Genomic DNA, 25066 nt, shown 5'->3' with positions numbered 1-25066 from the left:
TAACTCTAGTGTTGAATAACTTAAAGTAAAATATGATTACCACCAATTAGATCGCAATTAGGCCATTGATAATTAAATGCCCACTCCAAAATCTATAAATATAGGTTTGAGTTAAAGAGGTAAGTGATTTTGCATTTACTGCGACATTAATATTTGAATTGTTAAATGTTGAACTAACTTTAGCACTGAAGCATCTTTTACATATGTTTCTGAATGGACAAATAAATATAAAAAATTGGAAGCAAAGGATATCATTTGAATCCTTTAAATTTAGAATAAATATAAAATATTAGAAGCGAAGGATATCATTTGGATCCTTTGAATTATTATCTAAATGTTAAACGATGACCTCGATCCTACACCCGAGATCCTATACCCAAAACAAAGTGTTATTATAATAATTTATGATAATAAATTAAAAATCATTCACTTTTATTTTAATTGGTTGTCCCAATGGAAAATTGTGTTTTATCGAAAGACATGGTATACTGTTTTAGACATTTTTCAAATTGCTATTATACATTTATGAATTAATGTTAATCATTGTGGGATATTGGTATAATGTATTTCTGATTTTATTATGATAAATATCTTTATACATAGTGATAATAATAAAAATAAGTTTCCTATAATAATTTTTTTTTATTAACGTGAAGCAAAATGAACTATTTTCGATCTCAATGTACAAAATATTATTTCAAAACTTCCATATAAAATTAGATAATGAATAGATTATATTTATATATTTTTTTTATAAATAACCGCTTATATAGTAAGAGGGAGATTAATCATATATAAAATCTATTACAAAGGTTTTCGGATTCCTTTCTTTCTCTTAAATTAATCTTCTTATATATAAGTGACAGACATTTTTTTTTATGTTTAAGCCATTATTTATTTGCAAATTAAACGTAAGAATAACTACATGACGCTTTAATGTGCTGATTGAATTATGCACTATGTATAATTATGATGTGATTTTAATTAAAATTATATATTAAAAATGGTATGTTAATTATTTTTGTGATCATATGAATTAATGATGAAATTTTACTTTTAACAAAAGTTCTTTTGTTTCAATAATTGTGTACATAATTTATGTTACAATATTAAGTTGTGAGAAATAAAAAATTATAAATTTAAAACATACAAACTAATGTTTAAATAAACTAACTGGTAATTATGTTATTCTCTTAAATATCAGTTTTAATAATTGAGTCATATGCTAATAATTAACACTATCTATTTTATGTCCATTTGTGTTCAGTCTATTATAAATAGATAACGTGTGAAAGTAATATCAAACAAAATATTTCAAAAATTGTGTTTCTCAACTACTTTTTTTATATCGTTTTGTTTAATGTCCATTTGTCATATTTTTAAAACTACATTGATATTGATATTTTAAAATATTTTTATTTTTTAATATAATACAAAACAATAAAATCAATGTAACTTATATACAACATAAAATCAACATAAATTCATAAAAAAAAAAATAATTATAATGCACTTGTTAAAGCATGAAAAGTTACCATAAATTATCTATGCCATATTATATATTTTCTTATATTACTTTACTCTTTATTCTGATATGGAAGTATTGACTTTATATTTGGTACATAAACCACTAAAACTAAATATTAAAAATCCTGATTTTCAGGATATCAATTTTGATAATTGATTTGGTATACATATTTTAGTGATGGACTCCTATTTTTTTATCGTATAATTTTATCTTTATTGTATCAGTAAATACTTATAACTGCTTTTATTATTTTATAAATGTGTGAAATCTTTGTTGTGTTAATAGATTAATGTATTTGTATGATAAAAAATAAATGTTTAAACAAAAAGTTATTTAATAAATTGGTTTCATTAATTATAAATTAATATATATAAATTAGCGATGAAGTAAATCACAACAACTTAACTTACAAATGAGATTACAGTAGTAAAGGTCAAAGTTGAAGTATACAGATACTTTGAAAGAGGGAAAGAATTGGAACCTGAACGAAGTAGGAACTGCAATTTCTCATTCCGTGTTTTTCTCAGATTTTGCGTAAGTGAACTCAAACTATCTTCAACCTATGTCGTTTTGATCCTCTCTTACTGTCGATTGCTGGTTTTAGGTGCAAAACTAGGGAGAACCCTAGTCTCTGTGAATGCTCTACTGCGTTCTTCAATTTCTTCTCCAAAAATCGTTTCTTTTTCACGCATTTCTCAACTCAAAAGGCAACCCTCAATTACTCTCTAGCAATTTTATATTCTTACCTTTTATTTTTCCCCAATGGTTGAGGTTTTGGTGGTTTTGCACGCTTTTTGAATTTTGGTTCGCTCTTCCCTGTGCAATGTGGTTGATCTGCCTCGGATTTTTATTTTCGTTGGTCTTCTTTTACAATTGTTGCCGTCGTTTGGGGCATGGATTTCTTAAATAGTGGAAATACATGAACTTGGTCGTTTTAATGTGAGAGAGCAGTTCTGTTTGATTGTTTATATAGAATGGCAGTGTGTATGGTAGTTACAATTTTCTTTTAGTTTCGATTTATTGTGAATTTCATTGGTGATGTACTTTTGTTTAATTGATTGATGATAGGGTGGAACACTAATAGATAGAAGGAAGAGAAAGGATTTGATTTTGGTATTACTTAATTTTATGTTTTTTACCTGGAGGGAAAAATTTAGGTATTTCAGTGATTGTTTGAATTTGAACTCTACTTGTGAATTTAATTGGTAGTTTGTTGGAAAGATCTTTTAAGAGGGATGGAAGGATGAGATAAAATGAAAGTAACATACAATTTGGACCAAAGAGTTGCGTAGGTCTATGAATTTGCAAAAGTTATTTTAATAATCTGTAGTATTCTCTTCACTTAAAAGATCTAACCGCGTGCTTATCCTCATTGATACATCTTAGTTCATACTTCATTTGCAATGGAGCTGTTAATACTTTATTGGGTGCATTTTCTTACTCATATTCAATCAAAATAGAGGAAAGTTGCTCTGGATATTTTGTACTTCAATCTAAGTAATAATATTGTTAACTATTTTGCGATATCTATTATCTTCTGCCAATAAAATTATCATCATTTTTATCTGTAAGAGTTTTGTTAGTGGAACTCATTTGCTTCAACACTTATTTCACAGGTTGCCCTTATAATATAGTGATATTTATGTCGTGTTATACTTTCTTTTTCTTACCCGCTCCCCTTTACTGGTTGGATTTACATGTAAAAGGAATAATGAGATTGTTACCACATTTTTATAATATCTTAATTGCATTTGTTTGTCGGAAAAAAGTAGAAATTATATAGAACTCAAGGTGTACCCTTGTGTGGTTTGCTACAGGATAAATGCTTATGGGCAGTTGAGTATTTGATTTAATAGCAAAGGTGTATAGAACAGTTGAGTATCTGAGGGAAGGTGTTTTCATTTTGGGAAGGCTTATCTATAGTGGTCAATTGATGCAGTGGTTTCTAACAGTAGTCATAATGGCTGCATTAGTAGCCACAAAAGTGTCTTTTTGCATTGTGTTGTGGCTCTATCATGATATATTTTGACTCCAGAAATCCATTTATACACCCTGAACTTTGTTTGGGTATTTTCGGGGGAAGTATTCTACATAACCTACCTCTTTTCTGACTCTATTCCTTCCCACCTTTTAGGACTACTTTTATACTGAGTTAGTTTTTTCTTCCTTTAGATTTACAGCCACGTTTTTTTTTCCATCTAATTTGTCATGTTCTTTTTTCTATTAATTTCACAATCATTTTCCTTATTTTCTTTTTTACTTCATTAACATGTTCTTATTGCTCATACGTTGATTGTGATTGTTTGCAAACCTTGACTATTTATCTTGAGTTTCTTTAATTTTGTTTTCATTTTTTTTTAGTATTTTATATTTGCATGGAGTAGTACACATTTTTAGTTTGCAGTATATTCAAATTAGTGGTCAGTGTGCTTCCTGTTATAGTGATTTTAGAGGGTTATTTATCTATGTATGGGTATCTGGTAACTGGTACCTATGGCTTTATCGTGTGTTGTCATGTGGAGTTGGATATTCATGATACTTTATGACTGCAGGTTGGCACAACTTTTTATGGTTCTGTTTGTAGATTCTAGGGTGGCTGAGGGAAGATATATTGTTATTTCAATTTCATGGATGAGATATATATTATTAGTTCGTCAGATGATGATGAGTTAGAGGAGATAGATGTTCAAAAGAGAACTCTTCCAACAACTAATGAAAGGAGTTCAGGTGCGTGATCTTTAGTAAAGCTCCCTTGTGATATATATAATTTGTAGTAATCATCATACCTGCAATAATATATGCAGATTATGGTCGGCGGGATAATTCTTCAACAGGGGCTAATAGTTCAAACCTAAGTTCTTCTAGTTTGTATAATCATTCACAAATCAAACCTCTTACACTACCTGTGTCCAGTACCAATGCACTAAACCACAGAATTGTGCGAAGAGATGAACCTTCATACCATGCTCAGAATGGAAATACAAGTCCGCAACAACCAGTTAATTCCCGAATTTCAAAGTCTCATGGTGAAGATTATGAGAAAATGTCATCTCATCAAGCTTTCAAGAGGACCCTTCCTTCAACTCTTCAGCCTTCTGTAACAAGGGCTCTTCCTTCTCCTTTATTTGCACCAGACATCCGATTAAGCAACTTAAAAGATAGCACAGACAATAGTCATCTTCATGATACATATAAGAATCGTCGCCAGGGAATAGGGCCTAGCATATCCGGTGATAGGGCCTACATTCGTGATAGTTTTATCAGGGGCTATGACGAAGGTCATTTATTGTATCAAAATGGTGGGAACAGGATTCTTCCATCATCTTTGGTGTTTGGAAAGGCCATAACTCCACACTTTGCAATTCCTAGTGAATCTGCGTATCGTTCTGGAATAGGTGATGAAAGGTCAGCCGAAAATGACGAGAGACTTATTTATGAGGCAGCATTACAGGTATTACATGATGTTTATCATTGTGTTTGTATATTTAACACCTTAAATTCTTAAAGTTGTATGAAGAAGATAATCACTCTGTTAGTTTGAGTAGAAATCAACTAGTTGACATATTTTATCTCAAGTTTTATGAAAATTATTTACTTGAGTTTGAATCTATGTTTAGGACTTATATGTGATGGGTTGTCAAAGTTGACTGATTGGGAAATTCGTGGGATCTACTATTTCTCACCTATTTCTACCCATCTCTCTTTCCCTCTCCTATTCCCTTTCTATTTTTCTTCAAACAAACACCTCTAATGCTCACTTTATTTCTCATCTATTTCCAATCTACCTGCTTTTTTCTATCTTACCTTTTTCTCTCACCTCTACCAAACATACTCTAAATGAAGTAACACCCCACAACAATAGTTAGTGTGGAACGGACAATTAGTTCTAAAGTAAAACAGTTAAGCCAAATGTTGAGTTTCACTTGGTTTAGTGTTTAATCTTATGCTTTATTGATGTTTGTCCTACATCAATGTGATTTGTGGAAGCTGCTTCAAATTTTCTTTTTCAGTGCTCGCATCAGTATGTGTTGTACTCGTAGAGAATCATAATTGTCAATTGTGAATTTGGTTATCACAGGATATCAGTCAACCTAAAACAGAATATGACTTACCTGCTGGTGTATTGTCTGTCTCTCTTCTGAGACATCAGGTATCTGGATTGTGTATTCAATTTCTTTTATTATTTCTGTTCTGGACCATTTATTTCTGAGTACTTTATATTTCAGAAAATTGCATTGGCTTGGATGCTTCAGAGGGAAACCAAAAGTTTGCATTGCTTGGGGGGGATTTTGGCTGATGATCAGGTCAATGTTTGGTGATAATTTTTTTAAGCTACAGCACTTTATCTTTAATTCTGATTATTGTTACCTGACTATGAAAACCTTGTTCAAGCAGGGTCTTGGAAAGACAGTATCAATGATTTCCCTCATTCTGGCATTGAGGTCATTACAGTCAAAATCAAAAACAGATGATGTGTTCAATCATAAAACTGAAGCTTTGAATTTGGATGACGATGATGACAATGGTGGTATAGATGTGGAAAAGCATAAAAATAGTATGGAAGCTGATGATTTGTTTCCTAGTAGAGAACCTAGCAGTTCAACACAGACACCTGGTAGAAAAAGGCCAGCTGCTGGTACCCTAGTTGTCTGCCCTGCCAGTGTTATGCGACAGTGGGCCAGGGAACTTGATGAGAAAGTTGGAGATGAAAAGCTTTCTGTTTTAGTTTATCATGGGGGCAGTAGGACTAAGAATCATGTTGAACTTGCAAAATTTGATGTGGTTCTAACAACATACTCTATTGTGACTAATGAAGTTCCTAAGCAACCATTAGTTGAGGATGACGATATTGAGGACAAAAATGGGGAAAGATTTGGGTTATCTTCTGAGTTTTCTGTTAAAAAAAGGAAAAAACAATTTAACGGAAATAAGAAGGGTAAAAAGGGTAGAAAAGGAATTGACAGTTCTACGGAATGTGGTTCTGGTCCTCTTGCAAAAGTAGGTTGGTTTAGGGTTATTCTAGATGAGGCTCAAACAATAAAAAATCACAGAACTCAGGTGGCTAGAGCTTGCTGCAGCCTTAGAGCAAAAAGAAGGTGGTGCTTATCTGGAACACCTATTCAAAATACTATTGATGATTTGTATAGCTACTTTAGATTCCTGAAGTATGATCCTTATGCTGTATATAAATCATTCTACAACACCATAAAGGTTCCTATATCCCGAGATTCCATTCAAGGTTACAAGAAACTTCAAGCAGTTTTAAGGGCCATAATGCTACGTCGTACAAAAGGTGAATTTACTATATTCTGATTTCTCATGCACCAATTGACGATAGATTGTACATGTTTACCTTTTTGCCGGTGGTATGGGTTTTCAGTCTCATTGCTAAATTCTCATTGATCTCTACTTAAGTCTAGATGTTATTTCAATAATCTTAAGTCTAAGCAGGTAGCATGTCAGTTTTGGTTTCTCACTTCATCTGATAAGGGGACTACTTATTCCTGCATCAAGAAAGGTAGCCACTTTGGTGTAGTGTTGCAAGCCCTTCTATAGCATATTAAAACACTGTTTTTTGGGAAATCTTTTTTTCTCTTAACTTGCTCCACTGTAAGTTAGCTACGTGGGCTTATATTGGGTAGTTTTCGGATGACCTGCCAATGCAGGATCAGACAGGGATTTAATCAAAGACCATAACATAAAAGCAGATCTGCTAGGATACTTTTCCTTCATTGCTGCTGGATTAGTGAATTTAATTTATTTACAATTAAAGTATAGTCTGTGCATAATATTGCATTGTCAGTCTGTTTACATTTTTTGGAAGATTTTCAGATGTTTTTATATGATGGAATTATTCCTTTTATTTACCGAACTCATCCCAATTTCTATTACCATTCCCACTGTGTAGAATGTAATAACTTAATCCTTTTTCTTTATGTTTGATTATGAATGTAATATTATTTGTTTTAGGGTGTGGACAGAACATTTCAGCCATCTAGGTTTTGATTTGTGTATTTGAGGCGAATTTCCCTTTGATTTATAGTCAAATATAGTATGAGTATTGGTCTTTTCTGTTCTATAACATCAATTTATTGCATTTGTCTAGGAACTTTGCTTGATGGGAAGCCAATAATCAATTTGCCTCCTAAAACAATTGAGCTCAGTAAAGTGGATTTCTCCATTGAGGAGCGAGCCTTCTATACTAAGTTGGAATCAGACTCACGCAATCAATTTAATGTTAGTTCTTCAAATTGGTTTATATTAATACCAAGACTTTTTGTAATTATACTTTTTTGTTTCTTTTAAGTGCAACATCTATAAATGGCTTATATGCTTCAAGTTGAGGGGTAGTGTTATAATTATAAAATCAAGAATATCTAGATTAGATATGTATCATTAGGAACAGTTTAATTTATTCCGTATCATATATTTGTTAATAGAGGATATAAACTCTTCTTTATTTATCGTATTTCTTTTCTCAATATAAATATTGCACTTTGTGCTGTCTTAGAAACACGGTTTCATCTCAATGTTTCTCTCTTCTGTGGAGTTTAACAAAATTGATGTCAGATTATTTCTTATAGATGTTCTAAAATAACATTAAGATATTCCAATACATTTGGTATTTTGTGTGTATGTATATGTGTGTATATTCTCGAAATTCTAACAAGCTAATAGAATGAATCAAGTCCATCACACATCCTATTTAAGAAACTAGAACATAACACAAATACCTTGGATATCACACATCACATACTGTTTGATCATATGTTTAGAGCACTCAGGTATAGGATACTTTTAATGGTAAAATTTTAAATTAATATAGCTGTTGAGTCTTTGAATAACTAGTTCTGAAATGCATATGATTATGCAATTAATATAATTTCATTGGTGATTTTCTTAAATCTTGCATGATTACTAAATTGTTTTATTTCCATAAACAGGCAGAAGCTTCAGTTTTGTACTTATTAAAAGCCTGATAAGTGCATTTCTGTCAGATTCCCACCTTGTTGCATGGGTGAATCAGTTATGGGTTGTCATACACTTAATATATAAGAAGTGCTGGGTTGGTGGGGTTTTTAAATTTTCCATATCATTCTTTGTATCTAATTTATCAAAATGTAGCATACATTTGTGTAAATTATAGAATTTTTTTGGTTCATTTGATTTTTATATTTCTAAAGTATTGTGGATCTGACACTTAAAGCTCGTGCTTTGTAGGCATATGCTGCTGCTGGGACAGTCAATCAAAACTATGCTAATATTCTTTTAATGCTCTTACGTCTCCGACAGGCTTGTGATCATCCACGTCTTGTTAAAGATATTGATTCGGATCCTGTTGGGAAGGATTCTGTTGAAATGGCAAAAACTCTTCCAAGGGAATTGCTGATTAATCTGTTTAATTGTTTGGATGCAACCTTTACTATCTGTCATGTTTGCAATGTGAGTTAAGTTCAGATGCTATATTTTTTGGTATTTGTATCATTTGTCATGAATATGATGGTACTCTAGATCCTTTTGGTTATATCTTATATAAGTTATGGTGTTTTCTTCCTATATTGTGCGATTTTTAACATTTGGAAGTGGACTTCATGTGGTTTGAAAAGTGGACTTTTAACTGAAATTTGTATGGGTATTTTTTTAGGAGTATGGTGCATTTTGCACTTCCCATGGACGTTGTTTGTTTACTAAATTGGGTTAAGTTGAACACCTGTGTTCTATTTAAGTAATGTGAATATAGTTATGAGTTTAGCAAAAGTTGTTGGTTTTTCAAAAATAGACATGTTTATTATCCCAAACAAATAAGAAATAGTTTTAGGGAAATGCTTTTCTATTTAAAGATGTTTTAGTAGTGCAGGAAAACATCCACAACTGTCAATTGCATCTCAATGCATTTCACACCTAATTGTTTTTAATCTTAAGTTTACTGCTGTTATCCGTGTCTCAATATTATTTTTTCATGCAACTGACATTTTTGTTGATAAAAGAAAAGTTCATTGAGATGGAGAGATATTATACAAGGATATTATCTGCTTTTTAGTGGTACTATATTTTATTGATTGATTGTTGTATCTATGTGACATTTATCATAATTGCTTAGTTGAATTTTGTTGGTAGTAGAGAATTATTAGGATAAAAATACCTTGAATATCTCCATATTGATTAGGATAAGAAGTCTCTAGAATATTCATATTCATTTAAGCTTATTTTTGTTTAATTAGTTTAAGTTTGATTGTTACAAATAAAGGGGATGAAAATGTAATTTGTTTGATTGTTGTCAATAAAGTAATTCTGTATTGCCCTACACAGTTCAAGTTGGTATTAGGGCTCCCCATATTATGAGTTCTGTTTCCGCTATCACTTAACCCATTGACACAGCTGGTGTCTGCCCTGCCTCTGTTGTTGTTGAGGTTAATGGCAGCCTAGAAAGGTGCAACTCATGTTGGCGATCACAATGTAGACAACTGTTTTGCCGACAGAGTTGCCAAATGTTGTCACATGCCCTATTAGTACCGGCATGTGTAGCCCAAGCCCCTTGCTTTTTGATGGTCACTCACCCCTGCCTTTACAGACAGGGTCATGTCCTGAGCCTATTCCACGGGGTACTGGCTTCCCTTTTGGCTCTGATCAGAGTAAATATGAGTTTTCATTTTGTGTCAAACAAGTCTTCTTTGTCATGTGATTCTTTCACTGTTTGTGGTAAAGTTCATCACATTGCAGTACATTTAGAGGATTCTCAAGGGACAGTCAAGATTAGAAAATGGTGGAGGGTTGATGTCCAATGTCTCTAATTTTGTGATTTCTTTGCTAAAGGGATATGTGATGACTTGAATAATACTTTTTCTTTGAAGAAGGATTTGTTGCATGCTATGAGATTGCGAGAGTAGGGTGTTTAATTCTTAACGTGTTTCCCTCTCTGCATTGGAATATTATAGAACTTTGAATGGGTTGTGGATTGAACTAAATCATTAGCACCAAAATTTGAGGATATACAAAATAGATGTCACCACACATGCTGAAGCCGTGAGGTAAAATCTTTAAATTCCTACATGAATATGACCCACCCAATAAACCTACAAATCTTAGGGGAACGAAAAATTACCTCGTCTACCAAAAGTAATTTCATTGTAAGGGTAGAAGAAACTTGGAGGATTCTCATGTTTGAAGGAGGAGATACATGACTATTACCGACAATCCAATACGACATGATATGGGATAACACATAGCAGACACTTTCATTAATGAGCTACTTCAGGATAGATTCTAGGATCTTGTAAATAAGTTGGAAATGATGGATCTTTATTTACCGACTTGAGAGAGTAATATAAATAACAGATTATTGGGATAAAAATATCATCAACATCTCCATATTGATTAGGAAAAAATATCTTCAAAATATGTTTATTCATTTCAGCATTTGTATTTCTTTTTTTAGAGAGTCTAATAATTACAAATGGAGGTGATGATGAGAATGTGATTTGTGTGATTGGTATCACTAACATAGTTCTTTATTTCCCTACATACTTCAAGTAATTTTTAGATTTTGATTACTCATTTAACCTGTTATAATGGGTGGTAAGTGGTGATTTGATGTCAATAATGGCTCTGGCTGATATGCTCTATGATTTCAACAGGATCACCCTGATCGCCCTGTTATTACCATGTGTGGCCATGTCTTCTGTTATGAATGTGTACAGGAATATTTGTCTGGTGATGATAATACTTGCCCTGCTGTTAATTGTAAAGAAACAATCGGTGATGATCTTGTTTTCTCCAAAGTTACTTTGAAGAGTTGTATCTCTGATGAGGGAGGCACTTCTAGTTCTTCAAATTCACATCTTAGTGATTATTCGCAAGTGCAGCGGGATGATTACACTTCATCTAAAATCAAAGCTGTTCTTGAGGTTTTGCAGTCAAATTGTAACGTGAAAATATCCAATTCTGACTTACAGAACTCTGGATGTTGTAGAAATTCCCCGTCGTCTTCTGTTGATCTAGATGTTGATGACAGTGATTCAGAGGCTAGGGTTGCAAAACACACGAGAAAGTATTCAGGGTCTACAACCGAAGGATCGATAAAGGCTATAGTTTTTTCCCAGTGGACTAGCATGTTGGATTTAGTTGAGACATCATTGTGTCAATATGGTATAGTGTACAGGAGACTTGATGGTAGGATGACTCTGGGTGCAAGGGACAAAGCTGTTAGGGATTTCAATTCTGAACCTGAGGTTAGGCCCTTCCCAACATTGTTATAGCTGTAACTTTTATATGCGAATCAATAAATAGGATAAAGCAATATGAGAAACTATTGTAGTAGATGAAGTGGTATGAAATTTAATCCTCTTAATGGCTATATCAATCATGTTGTTACAATTTTAATCGGTATATTTTGCTATTACTTGGACTTCGATTATCTACTGTGTTTTAAGTGTTTCAATTGGCTGACTAATTGAAATTTGTTTCAGATAACTGTCATGCTGATGTCACTAAAGGCGGGAAACCTTGGTTTGAATATGGTTGCTGCTTGTCATGTTATTCTTTTGGATCTTTGGTGGAATCCAACTACTGAAGATCAAGCTATTGATCGAGCCCATAGAATTGGACAAACTCGTCCTGTTACTGTGACAAGGATTACTATAAAAGATACCGTTGAAGATCGGATACTGTCTCTTCAGGTACAATATCCGTCAGTTTAATTTTCTTATATGTGCCAAAATGAGTTCATGCATGGTGGCCATTTCGAATTTAGGTGAGCAGGAGTGATTTTAGCAGCCAATCGGACTTTACAAGTCCTTAGTTGTTTTCGCTTTCACATTTAACCTCCTTTTAATATTGCTTACTTTTGTTATTCATTAAACAAAATTGGACTTGCGAAATTAACAGAAGTTCTATTGTGGTTCAAGGAGAAAAGTCAATCTTGTAAAAAGTTAAGGGGAAGTTAGCACATGAAGTGATATTTTTTTAAAAAAAGGGTTATTTATCGAGTAGGCTTTGATATATATGGGAGGGGGGAGTTTGTGTGATTGAGATGAAGATAGAATGTATCTGTCAAATAAATTCCCAGTGTTCTTGTGTTGTACCATTGGCAGGAAGAAAAGAGAAAAATGGTTGCATCTGCTTTTGGGGAAGACCATGCTGGTGGGTCTGGAACTCGCCTTACAGTGGATGATCTGAAATATCTCTTCATGGTCTAGACTCAAGACCTCTCCTTGCTTCTTCTTCTCATATGACGGATGGATAATTTGAAGTTTTGGTTTGTTTTGGGCGATTTGGCATGGAGTTGGAATGGTTGTTCTGAAGGAGGGTATGACTTTTTTTGGTGCCTGCTTACACCCTTTGCAAAATTTGGTAGGAGAGGCTTGGTTGATCCAAGTGGTAATTTAATCTGTTTTGAAGCCCACAAGGGCAATTTTGTCCTCCATGCTATTATATAGCTGAAGGCCGTCTGTAAATATTCTTATTAAATTATAATATGGTTTATGAAAATATGACCTTTTGTTGCAGTGTACAGTTTTCTAGCTAGATTTGAATTACTGATTATACTGTGGGTCGAGCTGTATAGATTGACCCACTCAATGTGGACTCTTATTTTAGAACAAATTCAAAACTTTAAATGAATATACTTACTGTTTGCAAAATTTAGAATTTTTATTAAACACCTTATTTATGTACTTGACATTGACGTGAATGGAAACATGTAAGGCTGAATTTGGTGCTAATAATCTGAGGTCCCAACAAAATGCAGAGAACAGAGACCTATTGATGGTTTGGTGGTGGCTCCCCTTCCCTCATCATCCAATTGCTCTACCAGTCTTCACACTGGGGAATCTCTATATGTGAAAGAAAGAAAAAGAAAAAACAGAAAAAGATGTCAGCAATGTCCACCCATCGGTAGTGAAGTTAAATAATTTCCCTTTGTGTAGGACATGGGCCCATCCCGGAGGCCCAAAAGCCCAGCGTCGCCGACGAACATTCCCTGGTTGCGGTGCCCGATTGCCACGTTTCGGATCAGGGTTCGTCCCAAGGTGAGTGTTTCAAGAGCGAGTGTTCCCTTTTTGTGTAGGACCCGTCTCCGTAGGAGATTTCGTAGCGGCAGCATCCCTCGTGGCAGCCAGCGCTGCATTGGGTGCAGGGTTCGCATTGGACCCATATAATGTCGCTGCCTGAGTCTATGACCACGTATTGGTTCCGATTCTGACAAAGTACTCTCCGCTTCCCTGTTCCATACCCGAGACCACATCCGACCCGAATGCCTCCAAGTCCAAGGTGAGTTTTCCGGAGGCCAGGAGGCGGAGGAGGGCGGCGACCCTTCTGGCGTCTCGCTTTCTTTGGGCGTTGAATCGGGTCTGGTGGTGGTGGTGGGAAGTGTTAAAGGTGGGAACTTTGTCTCTGTGGACTAGTTTTAGTTTTCATTTTGTTGATGATGAATGAGTGACAGTGTTGGGTGTTTGGTGTTGGTTGGACGGTTGTTTTGGGTTTGGGGTTGGAATGAGTTTGGTTGTGGGAAGAGGAGATGCTTAGAAGGAATGAGAGGAAAAGCAGAACTGTGAACATGTGCTGTGTCATTCATTCATGTTTTATTTCTTGTTGGTGATTGGACATACTATTTTTGTTAAGGGAATCGATAGTCTAATACATGCTTATTAACTATTGATTTTGTATGCATTTTTTGTCTTTAGTGCCACTGCAATTGTGTGTAATAGAAATGCTCAATGGCCAAATGACCAACCATGAATGTTACCATTTTTTTTTTACTTTTATTGAAACGTCGTCTTTCATTTACTAATGATGTGAAAACAAGCTATTTTAACTGTGTAACGAAACAAAAAAGTAGGATTATAAGAATATTATATATATATATATATATATATATATAATTTTTTTATATTATGTAATAAATAATGAGTTCTTTAGTTATTTACATAGATAAACATTAGGATTAGTATGAAAATGAAGACGAGATAAGTATGTATTTACTCGTTTTTATATCCAAATTAAAAGAAGTTAGATATTTGTTATTTTTATTGAATGAAAACGAATTTGAATAATATTTATGAATTTATTGGTTATTTATACTTATTTTCATTTTTTTTTCCAAAATAACATTTTTATTTTTTTTAATCCAACTGATATATTATATCAAATAATTATCCAAACAACACGATTTACTATAACATTTTGGAATTCCATCTTCAAGAAATTGAATTTTTAACAGAATTAGATGTAATTTTCTTCAATAATACTTGCATTAAAGTTAGGGTCTAAAAACAGTTTCATCATTGGCATGTGGTTTTATTTGGTTTGATTTAGTTATTTCAATTGTTGAAAACCCATTTCCTACCACTCCCAACAACTAGTTCATGCTTTAAAGCATACTCCAAGACAAACGTTAAGCATAAATCAAATAAATGTAAAACAAAAACATTTAAGACATAAATGGCATAAGAAGGTTACTATTCCATTGATATCACCATATAGAGAAATCAACTACTCAGGAAGTATAGTGTTGCAATACAAATTCATTAACATTTAGACATCGTCTCTTTAACCTTAAATCTATTTCTACTTTACTACTACTTATTTATTTCTCCTCAATGCTTAAAAATCAAGACATGAGGTCTTTATTTATAAAAGTTTTTCACCTCAGTCTTTGACACTCAATCGAGAGATTTTCTTCTATGTATGGTTTACTTCTTTCTTTATCAATGTCATTTTTTACTGCTTAAGTTGTGCAACACCTTTGACTTTTCTTTAATTATATTTGACTTTTCCTCTTAACAACCTTTAGTGCTCAAATCCACTTTCTTATGACTTGACTGCAAAATATTCTAAATCTTTTCAAATCGTTTTTCTACTGTTCAGTTACATGAGAAATTGCTGCAAATCATCAAAGATTCATAAATTTCTTATTTTTCTACTTCTTAGTATCTCATTCTATAATTATAAGTTAAAAGGGTTTGCTATTTATTAAAAAATATATCAATTAGATGCATTTTAAATACCAATATCATATGTCATAAAGGAATCTAGACACTTATTACACTACTAACATAAAAGTCATAATTCTTTTAAAAGTTACCCATTACAATAATTTTGGTATAAAACTACACCATTTTTGTAAAAAAATCGATGACTCACCAATAGCAACATTAGCTGATTTACTTTGTTTTCATAGGATTGAAGTATTTATAAAAAATGTTGAATTTGTTCACTACACTGAATTTCACCATGACATAATTGTTTTCAGTTCCTACATGATTAACGTTGTTTCTATTTGTTTGCTTCATTCATAGTAAATAGCCATGTTTAGAATGGCATTCATATGCAGTATTATTCATCTTGTTGCAATAAATGCATTGTTTTCCTCTACCTCTTCCTCTGTCTTGTGTTTTCCACTTTTCTTGTCGTGCATTGTTAAGAATAATCTTAAAATCAGAACCATGGTTTCCACTTATCACATAATAAAACTTTCTTTAAGAATTCATTTCTCATCTATCTTTGAGTAACTTTGTACTTATTATCTTTTGTCTTTTCCATCTATAGCTTTATTTGGTGTTATTGTTTACCTTCCATTGAATGAAATTAACAAAAAAAAAACAAGAAAGAAACTAAGGAACAATTCCATAATGTCCTCAAAACATTCACCATACATGATTTATTTCATGTACTATTTTCCATAAGCATAGAACTCACAAGTCTATGCACCTAGTACATTTATTCATCATGCCTTTCTAATAACTTGTCTGTCCAACAACATTTTTAATAAATGGTCGTCCCATTTTCTCCATTGATTTCTTTCTCTTAGTGCGAAGCTTTTTCTCTCTGTACAGAACCTCAGCCAACCTTCACAAAAAAATTATCAAAACAAAAACAATTCTTATATTAGGGTTTTTAATTATTTTATGAGGATTGAACATCAACATCAAAAAAACCACAACAACTTATACATATTACTTAACGGTGGACTTAGAATCATGTTGGTAAAAAAACATATACTATATAGTTAAAATATTTGGGAAAACGATACAATTATCTCTTTTGAGATTTTTCTAAATGGCACTTGGAATTTAGAAAACACTAGCTTCCCCATAAATGTAGTTTAATTTTTTTATCCACAAATAGTAAACATATATTAATCAACTTCCTGGCTTCTAATGAAGATTTTTCGTTTATTTTATCATTTATACTTTGCAATAAATACATACTAATTCTCTTTTATTAGGTGAAAATTACAAATAATTAATATTGACTTAAACTTTAAAAAACACAAATAAATAATTAAACATTTCCAAAATTTTGACACTTTTCAAAGAAAAATGACAGTGTCCCTTTGTTAAATAAAAGAAAACTCAATATAGTGTGTGTGTGTGTATATATATATATATATATATGTTAAGAAAGAACAAGAACACAGTGTTCAAACCTTTCAAGAGCTTGGGCATTTGTACCCCATTCTTCTTCTTCCTCTGGGACAAAAGTGGCAACATTCTTTCTCAAAACTGGTTCATTCAGAAGGTTATAGCCAACCTTTTCAAGATTTTTCAAGTTCACAGCAGTGGCATTGTCAAGGGCATCCATGGATGGATCCAAGTTATATTCCTGCATACATCAACATTCCATATGCACTTCAATATTTCCCAATGTTATAATATTTCCATTTTCAATTATTAAACTTAATCTTAATTGTTACATTATTATGTAAATTGTTTTGATCTTTGTACTTTTAGAACCCCACTCTAATTTCGTTAACCTAACCTTATTCATTAACATAACAGAAACACTCATGCATAACTGGTTCAAACCACGTCAAAGATTAGATTCAATGATCATATATAGACTAATATAGTTCCATCTCAAATCAAATCAATGGTATCTTTGATCCACAACAACTTTGAACAATTTATATCAGGAATTAGGTTTCAAACCCAAGATTCTTGTCTAATGAAAAAATTCAGATGGATTATGAATAAGTTTAACATCATAAACTTCCAAAGAAAAAAATATAAAACAAAGACTGAATATTTTTACAGTAAAAACTCTTTAAAATCCGATTTGTTAACTCATATATGATCTAATTTTAGTTTAGAAAAACGGGTTTTGTTTATCCATAAACTACTTTTTTCCCTTTTACAAAAGGTTGCAAAGAAAGATTCTTCCAAACAAACACTGAACAACCTATTTTCTGTCAAAAACCAGTTTCAAAAACTGACAGAAACTACGTTTGATCATGTTTTTCAAGTATCACAAACAAACTTTTCCACTGTAATGATCACTGTTTTACAAATCCAAAGATGAAGCACACCTGAATTCGAAGGTAGTAGTCTGAAGATTGGAGGCCAGGATAGGCAGTGGAAATGTAAAACTCGGTCATGTCTTTGGAACCATAATCATAAGCACCAGTTGCAAGGCCTGTCGCTGCCCATTGATTTGCTGAGAACTGCTCTGCAATTTGGGCATCAACACCAACAGCTTCTGCAGTTCCACAACCTATAGACAGCAACAAGATATTGATGTTTTCCTTTGAATTCTTAGGAGTCATGTAAGGATTCTTCTCCTTCTGTTGCTTTATCACTTCTGTCAAAGCAGCCATAGCCTGCAAACAGTGTTCTTTTTTCATCATGAGCAAATGATTGAGTTTCCACCAGATATTCATTCTGGGATCACAATTATTAAACAAGTGAAATCACTCATATTAAGGTGAGTTTGAAAGGGAGATAGTTCACCGGATTAGTTGCTGCAACTCCACCATCAATCAAATTGAATTCAGTGTCGCCATTTTTGAAGTAATAAGGTGGTAGATAAGTTGGTGCAGCTGAGGTTCCAATGCATATATCAGACAGTTTTGCATCAAAGCTAGGAACTTCCTTAAGCTGCATCATCAATTAGCAAAATTGTAAGAAAAATGCAGATAAAATAAGAACTATTGTAGTATATAATGTTATATTTTATGCGATCTACACCTTAAAATCATCAAACATCAGTTTTTGAAGTGAAAAGAAAATAGTACTATAATATGAATTCTACTAACCTGAAAGTTTGAGAAGATAACTGGGTGAAGTTTCTTAAGGTCGAAGGTTGGAATCACAACATTTGTCAGTGTTTCGCTGAGTCGTGTGTTTTGCAGTAATTCACTTGCTAAATTATGCAAGAACTTTCCATCATACTTGGGACCTGGGAATGAATTATCCCAAACTCTGCACATGTTTTTCAAACAAAACTAATCAAATGTTTCTAATGGTTTTTACCCTAACCATAAACATTTAAATATCATAAGATTATGATATCATAACCTAACAATGTCTGCATGAGTCTTGACTAAACATACATATAAAAAAACGTGTGTAAAGACACATTTAAAAGTGCATGCTTACATATACATACACATTGACCATATACATGAGAAAAAAAAACACCAAAACTGAAACATTATAGAATCAGAAGGAAAGATCTGTTGTTGTAAAGTGCTGATATTGAATAAAATATTCTGCATGGTGATTTTGATTATACAAGTATATTGAGAATGATATAGACTTGAAATACCTATTTTGGTCGAAGATAGAAGGGCCATAATTTTGATAGAAGTCTATGACTTGAGTGGTGTTGAGGAGAGGACGAGTGGGGTCCTGTGGGTTAGGTGCAGATAGCAGAGCAGTCATGAGTCCTCCTGTGCTAGTCCCTGCTATCACATCAAAATAATCTGCTAGCAATGCACTTTTATCCCATGCCTGCAACTCAACCAAACTAACTTCTTATTTTCTTCTAGGGTTAAAGGGAAAAAAGTATATATGAACCATGAAGCACATCATCATCATCATTATGCATCATCATCATTATGCATCATCATCATCATTATGCATCATCATATAGAGAATTACAGTTGAATCTTCACATTAGTTGTTCATTAAAGAAACCAATTAATACAAGTATTCCTAGGTGATTTGTTTGGCTGTTTTATGGTCCTGTGACTACGTAGAATACAGTGTTATATTGCTTTAAGAAAAATGAAGTCTCAAATCTTGAAACTGTGTGAGAATTGATTAAATTTTTAGATCTGGATTTGGTTGTTTAGTAGATGATGAAAAACTAGGTTTTCATATTTTGGGATTGGTCAAGGAAGGAGTCTTATAGAACAATTAAAAAGATTATAGGATAGATGATCAAATAGTTGTTTCTTAGTGTAAAGGAGATGCTGTTGGAAAATAAATTATGGTTATCATTCAGGTTTTATGACAGTGTACTTTGTAATTCTTTTTCATTAGGGCAAAAGAATATATATATATATATATATATATATATATATATATATATATATATATATATATATATATATATATATATATATATATATATATATATATATATATATATATATTCTCATCTTTATATAAACGATATATAAAATGATAATATATAATAATTGAATTCAATTATAGAGATGACCATATGTGATCTCTAATTCATTTTCCTCCCACTTTTGGTACAATAGCTTCGTCCAATCTTTTTATGTGTTTGTAATTATTTGTTTGGACAACTTCCGCACAGGCACTTTTAGAAAAGTAAAATAAAATAAATTCTATCATTGGTTAAAATTAATTTATGTATAAGCTTATTTACATAAACTCTTATGCAATTTCTTTAATTTCTTATTTTTAATAATATACAAACCAATTAACTCATAACAATGTATTATTTTAACAAAGTTTCCTAGAAAACTCTCTAAAATTACCTTAATCCAAATGTTTGGAAAAACTATTTCCACAAAAATATATATATATATATATATATATATATATATATATGTGTGTGTACATATGTGTGTAAAATATATGATGATCATGAAGAATGTATAGAAAAAGATAAATGAAGTTGAGTAATAGTTGAGAAAAGAAAGTGTGTGTGTGTGTGTATATATATATTATTAGAGTGATTGACCTGAAGAGATTTTTCCAAGTGATTAAGAACTACAGCAGGAATGAGACCTCTTACACCACCTCCGTCTATGCTGAGAATGGTTATAAGGTTACCATAGGATGGAGATGGAAGCTTTGTGTTCATTCCACCTACCAACTGAGAAGATAACACCAGAAAAAGAAAAAGAAAAGGAGCCATTGATTTCCTCTAATTCCTTCAAAACCTTCACTTTCTTCTTTGCAAATAACAACCCTATTTATAGACTTTTTAAACCAATGGAACATTAGCCACGTTTTTTTCACTCATAATAATACTAATACATTTTTATATATATATACTTAATTATCATTTTGAAAACAATCTTCTTAGACACTCTTGGAAAATCATTATGCATTTGAATATTACTTATGTGTGTTTTAAAAAAATTAAAAGTTTTGAAATCCATATATACTGTGTTCATTTAGAGTGTCTCCTTTGGAATTATTTTACACCTTATTTTATTTATTTATAACAAGGATCTAAATGTAATTTTAGTTTAAGATACTCTTCTTTCTCTGTAAGAGTCTTGTTCATAGATTTTCTTTTGTACTGTTCGTCTTTTCAATTTATATATCTGCAAAATGTTCCCACGCCCTCAACGCTGAATATATAATAATATTAAACTCATTATATAGTAAGTTAAAACATATAAATATATTTGTCACATTAAATTTATAAATAAGTTAACAAGAAATGCATTTTTTTAAATTAGTTTACATATTAAAATTTTAAAATTACAAGTATCATTTTACATTTACATTTTTAATATTTTAAAAAAATTATAATTTTAAAATAAGGATTTTTTTTAAACTAAAAACGTATATAAAATAAAACTAGTTTCAAAATGTAAAAAGAGTGATTTGATGTATAAATTTAAAAAAATTATTTAAATTATTAATTATATGTAAGTTCTAATTAAGCTTAATTATTAATTTGATCTAATTTTAGAGAAGAATAACATTATTTTCTTATATTGAGTCAAAATTTTAAATATAGAAACTAAACTAAATACAAAACACAATTATGTGACACTAATACTTACATGGGACACTCTACAAACAAATACTGATACCGCTATCACATAGCATGACAATGACTTGAGAGAGTGACAATTTTTTTAAAGTTAACGAAAATTTAATGAAAAGATCATTTCTAAAAACTAAAAAACTTAATTACATCAAATAAAAATTACATATATTTATTAATTTTCAAACAAATTAAAGGATAAAAAGTATAATTAAGCTTTATTAGTAGAACTAATATTTATGTCAAACTTTGAATGGACATCTTTTATAAAATAGAAATACATTTGGATTGTAATAATATTTAAAGCCCAGTCACAATAATACATTAGGTGTCAAGTAGTGTTTAAAATTAGTTGAAATGAAAAAAAAATTCAATACTCTATTGCACACGTTATTCTTTGGTGGAAATTGAACATTGAAACTTTATTCCAAAAGAAAGAAGATAAGTTATTACATCGAGAAAAAAAACAATTGATACTTTAGTTATTTTCTTTGTAAAAAAAATGTCAAAATAATAAAGGAATTATTGAAAATTATTTTTCTTAATAATTATGAAAATTAATATTTTTATTGAATTGCAAAATCAAACTTTAAATGTCACATATTAAGAAAGAGAAGGAGTACTATTTTACATGTAACTAAAATTATCAATCATATTGAAGAAAAGATAAATTTTTCATAAAAAGCTTGCCTGTGTCTTTTGGATTATATTTGAGTTGTATGTTAATTTTTTTATTTTGAATTGTCTTTGAAATTTAATACCATTTTAAAGTGAGATTATTTAAATTTGAATTACAAAAAAAATTGTAATTTTTTTTATTTAAAAAAAACTTGTAATTAACTGAGTCACTGAGCCAACCTGTTTAATCCACAAATCCGTGGTGAGCCTAACAGAGTTTAAACTTTTTAGGCACATTAATAAATAAATCAGGCTATATTGACTCACTAAGTGGTCAATCCGTAATGGGTCGGGTCAGATTGGGTCGGATGACCCGTTTTGACAACACTAAAATCATGCTAAACCAAATGTTTCGACTGTGAATTATTATTTAACTCTAACACTTCGTTTAACTATACATATAAAAAAAATACCAATCATATACAATAATCCTCTGTAATAAATTTTATTACCTTAATCTCTCTAGTACAATCGTAGTTAATTTCCTCATCGATAACAAATAAATGGTAAAGTATTGAAAGATCATTCTTTATAAGCATCTAATTATGTTAAAGGGTGTATTTGAGATACCTCTATATAAAAAACAATTCAATAGCATTTATAAGAGTTTAGAAAATTATGTTTTAGAATTGATTTTGTGTTTGAGACTTGGTTATTTTTAATAATAAAAGTTTAAAGTATAAATATAATTCTTATAAACAACTTTCATTATTTTAAACCATTTTCTCTAAACCTTTTTCCTAAAACCATTTTTTCTCTCGAGATCTCTCCCTTGTCTCTAGATTTTCTCATCATACATTTGTTTGAAGATGGGAGCTCGCTAAGGTGATATTTGAGACGAGTTATCCACTTCTGTTTGATCGGTTTCTCAAATAAAGTAAGTTGGTTTTCTGTTTGAAGATTAGTTTTCATTTTCGTTTTGAAGAACTTATTTGTTGAACTTGTTTTTGTTTTTTGTTGAACTTGTTTGTTGTTGTTTGGTTGAACTTGTTTGTTGTTCATTATTGTTGTTAGTTGTTGATACTACGTTCATAGTTCTTGCTTAATAAAATACCAAAAACTGAAATTGTTGTGTTTTTCTACTTTTAGGTCTCGTAGAGTTGTAAAAAATGATCACAATTAATTAAAGGCTTAAATGCTTACTTTGTCCTCATGTTAAGAGGTGAATTTCTGATTAGTACCCGGTTTTAAAAATGAAGACATTAGGTCCCTATGTTATGAAAAGTGTATGAATAAGGTCATGTCCGTTAAGTTGACAGCAACCACATTAAGTCCATGTTGATGTGACCGTACTTTTTCTCTTCTCTTTTCTGCTATCCAGCTTTTTCTTTCTCTTGTTCATCTTTTTTTTTATGATTTGTTGAACTTGTTCTTTCTTTGTCGACCTTATTCATATACTTTTCATAACATAGAGACCCAATGTCTTCATTTTTAAAACCGAATACTAAACAGAAATTCACCTCTTAACATAGGGATGAAATAAGCATTTAAGCTTAATTAAAAAAAACAAAAAACAAATTGATTAATGTTGTATATTAACAAAATTCGAAGTTAAGTTAACATCGTATATTTACAAAATTCGACGTTAATTTGACGTCGAATTTAAAAAATTCGACGTCAATTTAATGTATCCTAATATGACGTTGTTCGCGAATTAGTCGTTAAAAGCCCAAAATATTCGACGTTGTACGCTATTTTTGTACTAGTGGACAGTGTGACGTGGCACTGACAATGCCACGTGTCACTCCACGTTACACTGTCAAACCATATGTCATTGCATTTGTCTCAATTTAGTCCCTGTATTTTTATTTTGTTTCAATTTGGTCTCTGTATTTTTATTTTGTCTCAAATTAGTCCTAATTTTTTTAAAAAATTAAACAATTTTGTCCCTCTCCAAATTCAAACAAAATTTAATATGTATATAAATATATACAAGTATTTTTATTAAATATGTAATTGAGACAAAAACAATAACACGCGGCCTAACAATGACACGTGGCATTATCAGTGTCAGTCACACTATCATTGCAATGTGGCACAATGTTAACTTGACACTTAGGAATTTTTTTTATTTTTTAGATTAAAAAAATAGATAAAAAATAAAAATAATTAAAAAAATATTTAAATTTTTTTTAAAAACTATGAGCTGACACGTGGCGCCCTCTTTAACGGTGTTAGCACGGAACTAATATCAAGGATGTAATCATCTCAATTTTTCAAAAATAAGAATTCAATTGAGACAAAAAAAAGTGAGGGACCTATTTGAGAAATGTCACCAAAAATAGAGACTATCTAAATGATTAAACCTTAATTCTATTTTCAACAGGCTTGTACCTAAAAATCAGAAATTATAAAATTATGAATGTTACTTATTTTAAAAAAGGATTAAGTATGTTTGTAGCCCCTCAACTTTGATGCGAAATTGGAAGTCATCCATCTTTGAAATTTTGATATATTTTAGTCTTGAAACTTTAAAGTAAATGGATATAACCTTTCTAATTCAATTATATTAAATTTGTTTGATATGTCTAACGTGTTTCTTAATTGACATAGAAGCGCAAATATGTCAAATTGTCTAAACAAGTCCAATGCTAACATGAAATACATTTAATATATCAAAAAAATTTAACATAAATGGCTTAAATAGATCACACTAGTGTAGAAAAGACCTTTAACGTCACCCTTTAGACGTCTGACACTCGAATATCGAACGAAAAATGACCGGTGACATTTCTGTAAATAAAACAACTATTTAGACGTCGCTATGGGGGGTCCGACGTCTAAATACTCATATACGTCGGCTCCCCTGAATGGACGCCAAAACTAAACAAAAAAGTAAAATAATTTAATTTTTTATTCTATTTAGATGTCGGCTATGGGTGG

At 31.3% G+C, this 25066-nt stretch overlaps 2 protein-coding genes across 3 annotated transcripts; one reads left to right on the top strand and one right to left on the bottom strand.

Annotated features, from left to right (window-relative positions):
• The first annotated feature begins 1941 nt into the window (after positions 1-1941).
• On the top strand, positions 1942-13167 carry LOC108347465 (helicase-like transcription factor CHR28). Of its 2 annotated transcripts, XM_052868434.1 has the most exons (12): positions 1950-2062; positions 2133-2235; positions 4081-4255; positions 4333-4979; positions 5607-5678; positions 5755-5832; positions 5924-6821; positions 7635-7765; positions 8750-8971; positions 11164-11757; positions 11995-12204; positions 12619-13167. In XM_052868434.1, exons 3-12 carry the CDS (start codon positions 4156-4158, stop codon positions 12721-12723), a joined length of 3057 nt encoding a protein of 1018 aa, XP_052724394.1. In that variant the 5' UTR covers positions 1950-2062; positions 2133-2235; positions 4081-4155; the 3' UTR covers positions 12724-13167. The 2 variants fall into 2 exon arrangements, with proteins under 2 accessions (XP_017442211.1, XP_052724394.1); XM_017586722.2 differs by lacking the exon at positions 2133-2235 and having other exon boundaries at positions 1942-2062.
• Positions 13168-16133: 2966 nt separating this feature from the next.
• On the bottom strand, positions 16134-20663 carry LOC108346793 (patatin-like protein 1). Its single transcript, XM_052868977.1, has 7 exons — positions 20462-20663; positions 19070-19254; positions 18558-18723; positions 18253-18399; positions 17832-18122; positions 16953-17128; positions 16134-16372 (listed from the first exon to the last, which is right to left on the bottom strand). Exons 1-7 carry the CDS (start codon positions 20636-20638, stop codon positions 16261-16263), a joined length of 1254 nt encoding a protein of 417 aa, XP_052724937.1. The 5' UTR covers positions 20639-20663; the 3' UTR covers positions 16134-16260.
• Positions 20664-25066: the final 4403 nt, after the last annotated feature.

Source organism: Vigna angularis, chromosome 9 (assembly GCF_016808095.1).
Source record: "Vigna angularis cultivar LongXiaoDou No.4 chromosome 9, ASM1680809v1, whole genome shotgun sequence".
Taxonomy (NCBI): domain Eukaryota; kingdom Viridiplantae; phylum Streptophyta; class Magnoliopsida; order Fabales; family Fabaceae; genus Vigna; species Vigna angularis.
The sequence above is the reverse complement of the archived record's forward strand: the minus strand, read 5'-3'. Positions and strand labels throughout refer to the sequence as shown.

Coding starts and splice junctions, on each gene's coding strand:
- LOC108347465 (XM_017586722.2), top strand. CDS start 4,156: ATGGATGAGATATATATTATTAGTTCGTCAGATGATGATGAGTTAGAG. Junction 4,980..5,606: donor TTTATGAGGCAGCATTACAG/GTATTACATGAT, acceptor TGGTTATCACAG/GATATCAGTCAACCTAAAAC. Junction 5,833..5,923: donor GGATTTTGGCTGATGATCAG/GTCAATGTTTGG, acceptor TTGTTCAAGCAG/GGTCTTGGAAAGACAGTATC.
- LOC108346793 (XM_052868977.1), bottom strand. CDS start 20,638: ATGGCTCCTTTTCTTTTTCTTTTTCTGGTGTTATCTTCTCAGTTGGTA. Junction 18,123..18,252: donor GAGTTGCAGCAACTAATCCG/GTGAACTATCTC, acceptor CACTGTTTGCAG/GCTATGGCTGCTTTGACAGA. Junction 16,373..16,952: donor AATGCCCAAGCTCTTGAAAG/GTTTGAACACTG, acceptor TTTTTTGTGAAG/GTTGGCTGAGGTTCTGTACA.